The following is a 5,848-nucleotide window of genomic DNA, read 5'->3' as shown; positions in this document are numbered from 1 at the left end:
CTGATCTTGAGACCCACACTTAGCCAGCTTGCTTCTGCTTTTGTTTTTGTTTTTGTTTTTTCACATTTGAGGAGAAAAACCAGGGATTTCTCTCTCCTGGAATAAATCATGTCTGAACATTCATCATTCAGGAGGGCAGAACTTGCTGGCTGTGCCTGCCGGTTACCTCTGACTGCTCCCGTATGCTCTCCTGCTGCCTCTGATTCTATTAGCTGAATGCCATGGCACATGTTGCCATAATCTAGAGGATGTTTCTCTAAATGGGGTCCATAGACTCTTAGAAGGTCCATGGGTAGGTTTTAGGAAGTCTGTGGTCCTCCCAAAATTATGTACAAAATTTTGTGTCAATGTGTGATAGATACATTTTTATAGGATCTCTAGCCTTCATAAGCTTCTCAAAGGGGCCTTAGAATCCTCCAAAATATTAAAACTGTGGCACTAATCTTTGAACCTGTGTACAGAGAGACACATCAGTTATTGCAGCAGATCACAAAGAGTAGGTCCACAAATGTGGGTATGGTCCACCCAGAGGAGCATGAAGCCAAGATTGTGCAAATGTTAGACAAGGGATAGGATTTAGGTTTCCATTTTGATGTCCTTGTAGATACCAGCAAGGGAAAGAATTGCAGCCAGAAATTGTTGAGAAACTTTTACTTAAACTTCCATGTGGACATTTAACCTGGTAGGACATAGACTCTAAAAGACTCTATGAACCCGCGCAGCTGCTCTGTTCCCCGCCTCCATCCCGAGCGTGGCTGCCGCTCCTTCCTCGCCAGACATGTCCTCAGGTGCCACTCCGGCTGCCGTGAAGATTGGAATAATTGGTGGAACAGGCCTGGATGATCCAGAAATCTTAGAAGGAAGAACCGAAAAATATGTGGATACTCCATTTGGCAAGCCTTCTGATGCCTTAGTTTTGGGGAAGATAAAGAATGTTGATTGCGTCCTCCTTGCAAGGTATGGGTGGCAACACACCATCATGCCTTCGAAAGTCAACTATCAGGTGAACATCTGGGCTCTCAAGGAGGAGGGTTGCACACATGTCATCGTGACCACAGCTTGCGGTTCCTTGAAGGAAGAGATTCAGCCTGGCGATATCATCATTATTGATCAGTTCATTGACAGGACTACCAGAAGGCTTCAGACCTTCTATGATGGAAATCATTCCTGTGCCAGAGGAGTGTGCCATATTCCAATGGCTGAGCCATTCTGCCCTAAAACAAGAGAGGTCCTCATAGAGACTGCTAAGAAGCTAGGACTCCGGTGCCACTCAAAAGGGACAGTGATCACCATTGAGGGGCCTCGTTTCAGCTCCCGGGCAGAAAGCATCATGTTCCAAACCTGGGGGGCGGATGTTATCAACATGACCACAGTTCCAGAGGTGGTTCTTGCTAAGGAGGCGGGAATTTGCTACGCAAGTATCGCCATGGCGACAGATTATGATTGCTGGAAGGAGCATGAGGAAGTGGTTTCAGTGGACCGGGTCTTAAAGACCCTGAAAGAAAATGCCAATAAAGCCAAAAGCTTACTTCTCACTACCATACCTCAGATAGGATCCATGGAATGGTCAGAAACCCTCCATAACATGAAGAAAATGGCCCAGTTTTCTGTTTTGTTACCAAGACATTAAAATAGCATGGCTGCTCAGAAGACCAGGAGACTTTGAAATTCCAGTCCTTTTGGGAATTCCTGCTTGAGAAAACATAGAAAAGATATGCAGCTTTCATCCCCTTGCTGCCCAAGGAAGAAGTGATAAGACATTGCACTCATCAGAAATGCCTTCTCAAAGACTTGGACTGCTTCAGATAATTGAAGGAAAGCAAATTACACTTCCAGAAAAGAAAAAAAAAGACACCTTTCACCATTCCCCTTTTAAATTTGTAACAATAAAGGTAGTCAGTAATATTCCTATGCTGCCAAGGAATTTGAAGAAGAAAAGCTCTTAGACTATTTACTGGTGTGACTGTAAGTTGGTATAATCTTTTTGGAGGGAAGTTTGGTAAAATGTATCAAAGGCTTAAAAAATACTCTTTGTGCTGGTTAAACTCCTAGGAATTTATCTTTAAGGAATTATCAGAGATACATATAAATAATTATGAATAAAGAAGGATGTATAACATAGTTATCATAGCAAATATTCAAAACAATCTGAATATCTAACAAATGAAGGTAAATCATGGTCAAGCTCTTAAATTGTGAAGCAGCCAGCTGAACATCATAGCTTCACATAATGTACAAAAGACATTGTTGCTGTAAATATGGAATGAGGATATGTAAGCATTTTACAGTACTAATTTTGTTTTAAAATTCTACATAGTTATGTACAAAGAATAGAAAGAAATATATGCACTCTTCTGTTATTGTATTTGGGAAGAGGGATACTGGATAATTTTTAATTTTATTTTTCCATTTCTTCACATTTTTCTACAATGAATATAATCGAATAGTGAAGTTTTAGAAATAAAAATGGGCTTAGAAAGATCCAGTTCTTGAAAACCCACTGTTTTTGGTAATGCAGCAGAAGTTAAGATGGCACTGCCAAGAGGAGTTCTGTTTGAGTTCCATCTTTATATTGTTAAAAAGACCATTAATGACTGTATGGTTAGAACAATATTTAGGTTTGCAACAATGTAAGAAAAGCTGAGTGTTTAATATGGAGCTAATCTTAAATTATTTAAGAGACCATATACACACATTATAGTGTGTCAGATATTTTTAAAACTGATATTTGACGTTTTATTTCTACACCTGTTTATGATTTGATGAATTATTTTACATGAGTTGATTTTTTTTAAATAAAAAAATGGAAGCTTAAAAAAATAAAAAATAAAAGACTCTATGAGGGCACTTGAATGCAAATACTATGGTGAGCTAGTTAACATTATACTTCAAAAGACCACAGTGCTCACTGGGCCTCTAATGACAAATTTTTCTATTTATCTGTAAGAAGTAGATATGATGGTACAAGTCATTGTAAAATAGAGGCACATAGTGTTGTGTTTTTATTTTGAGCTCAAGATGATTTTATTTATTTATTTATTTATTTTTAAATTTAAATTTATTTATTTTAATTGGAGGCTAGTTACTTTACAATATTGTATTGGTTTTGCCATACATCAACATAAACCCACCACGGGTGTACACGTGTTCCCAATCCTGAACCCTCTCCCACCTCCCTCTCCGTACTATCCCTCTGGGTTATCCCAGTGCACCAGCCCCAAGCATCCTGTATCATGCATCAAACATAGACTGGCAATTTGTTTCTTATATGATATTATACATGTTTCAATGCCATTCTCCCAAATCATTCCACCCTCTCCCTCTCCTACAGAGTCCAAAAGTCTGTTCTATACATCTGTGTTTCTTTTGCTGTCTCGCATTGAGGGTTATTGTTACCATCTTTCTAAATTCCATATATATGCATTAGTGTACTGTATTGGTGGTTTTCTTTCTGGCTTACTTCACTCTGTATAATAGGCTCCAGTTTCATCCACCTCATTAGAACTGATTCAAATGTATTCTTTTTAATGGCTGAGTAATATTCCATTGTGTATATGTACCACAGCTTTCTTATCCATTCATCTGCTGATGGACATCTAGGTTGCTTCCATGTCCTGGCTATTATAAACAGTGCTGCGATGAACATTGGGGTACACATGTCTCTTTCAATTCTGGTTTCCTTGGTGTGTATGCCCAGCAGTGGGATTGCTGGGACATAAGGCAGTTCTATTTGCAATTTTTTAAGGAATCTCCACGCTGTTCTCCATAGTGGCTGTCCTAGTTTGCATTCCCACCAACAGTGTAAGAAGGTTCCCTTTTCTCCACACCCTCTCCAGCATTTATTGCTTGTAGACTTTTGGATCACAGCTATTCTGACTGGTGTGAAATGGTATCTCATTGTGGTTTTGATTTGCTTTTCTCTGATAATGAGTGATGTTGAGCATCTTTTCATGTGTTTGTTAGCCATCTGTATGTCTTCTTTGGAGAACCAAATCATTTGTTAAATGATATAGATTGTGTAAATGGCCACAATCCTTCACTGTTCTCTGGTTCATAATCTATCTTTGTATTGTGACTTTGTGGCCTCTACCATCACAGGGTAGTTTATTATTATTATTACCATCTCCTTGAATCTTCACTGGCTTTGTAACTTCCTCTGGCAAATAAATGTAGTGGAAATAACAGGTTTTCAGTTCCAACTTGAGTTCCCAACAGGCCTTTCGTACAATTCCTTTGTTCTCTCTGGAGCCCCCACCTCTGTTTACAGCCCTAGCTGGCTGGAAGGTGGCCAACTCTACGCTTCAGAGGTGTGTCAACTCTCCTGGCCTCTCTGATGTCCCATGTATGAGAAAGAGCCCAGACAACACCAGCGAAGCCTCTGAACCTGACTGTCCCCACTGCTGCTGATTAAAGAGGCATGAGAGCTCAGCTGAAACCTGAAGAACCATTCCGTTGATCCCAGACTATGTTTCTCACCCTCAGAATCATGAGCTACACCAAAGGTTTTGTTTAAGCTATTTCACCTGAGGGGGGGTGGTACCTGTTATACAGCATTAGTTCAGTCAGTTACCAGGAATCACTTCTATTCAAAATAGAATAACATTCTTAGATTTGAAAGAGATTTCAGTGCCTTGGCATATTTGACATTTTTACATATACTTGTATTTACTTCTTTACCGTGTAGTCAAGTGCTTGGATTTTTTTCAGAAAATGTTTGTTGTTCTCCCCTTCTCTTCCCTTTGGATGGGGAGTTTCACTGTTAGTCACATATACTGACTTCTCTAATTTTGTTTTCTTCCAAGTTCACTAGGAATTTTCATCTGCTATAAGATGAAAAAAAATTGGGTAGGCAGGTATTCTGTCAAATACATTGTTCAAACCAAGAAACCAGCTTTGAAAAACTAAATACTAAAAAAATATATGTATATATGGACTTCCCTGGTGGCTCAGATGGTAAAGCGTCTGTCTACAATGGGAGAGACCTGGGTTCGATCCCTGGGTTGGAAAGATTCCTTGAGAAGGAAATGACAACCCACTCTAGTACTCTTGCCTTGAAAATATGTATATGTATATGTGTGTGTATATATATATGTGTGTATATATATATATGTAAATATATATATATATAACACACACACACACACACACACACACATACACATATATATATATATATATATATATATAGGCTTCCCAGGTGGCTTACTTAGTAAAGAGTCTGCCTGAAATGTAGGAGACCCAGGTTCGATCCCTGGGTTGGGGAGATCCCCTGGAGAAGGAAATGGCAACCACTCTAGTATTCTTGCCTGGAGAATCCCATGGACAGAGGAAGCTGGAGGGCTATATTCCATAGAGTCACAAGAGTCAAACATGCCTTAGCAACTAAATTATAACCCCCCTCCCCCACCACACACATATACACACAGATACATATATATATGTATTAATGTGCTTATGTATTTATTTTGTTGAAAATTTCACAAAGTCATAATTTCAAAGTCATTTTGTTTGTAGAATAAAGGGTAAAATTAATGACTGGGAGTAAAAAGCATGCATTTATACAGCAAAATATTATCCTAGTATGTACTCATCAGTTCAGTTCAGTTCAGTCGCTCAGTCATGTCCGACTCTTTGCGACCCCATGCCAGGCCTCCCTATCTATCAACAACTCCCGGAGTTCACTCAAACTCACGTCCATTGAGTCAGCGATGCCTTCCAGCCATCTCATCCTCTGTTGTCCCATTCTCCACCTGCCCCCAATCCTTCCCAGCATCAGGGTATTTTCCAATGAGTCAGCTCTTCGCATGAGGTGGCCAAAGTACTGGAGTTTCAGCTGTAGCATCAGTTC

General features: G+C 39.6%; 1 protein-coding gene across 1 annotated transcript; it reads left to right on the top strand.

Moving 5' to 3' along the window:
• Positions 1-712: 712 nt before the first annotated feature.
• Positions 713-2,052, top strand: LOC101102249 (S-methyl-5'-thioadenosine phosphorylase-like). Its single transcript, XM_042255156.2, has one exon. The coding sequence runs from the start codon at positions 779-781 to the stop codon at positions 1,628-1,630; it is 852 nt and encodes a 283-aa protein (XP_042111090.1). The 5' UTR covers positions 713-778; the 3' UTR covers positions 1,631-2,052.
• Positions 2,053-5,848: the final 3,796 nt, after the last annotated feature.

The sequence above is a fragment of the Ovis aries genome, chromosome 10 (genome assembly GCF_016772045.2).
Source record: "Ovis aries strain OAR_USU_Benz2616 breed Rambouillet chromosome 10, ARS-UI_Ramb_v3.0, whole genome shotgun sequence".
Lineage (NCBI taxonomy): Eukaryota > Metazoa > Chordata > Mammalia > Artiodactyla > Bovidae > Ovis > Ovis aries.
The sequence above is the reverse complement of the archived record's forward strand: the minus strand, read 5'-3'. Positions and strand labels throughout refer to the sequence as shown.

Excerpts from the sequence above, each read along its gene's own strand:
- LOC101102249 (XM_042255156.2), top strand. The coding sequence starts at position 779 with ATGTCCTCAGGTGCCACTCCGGCTGCCGTGAAGATTGGAATAATTGGT.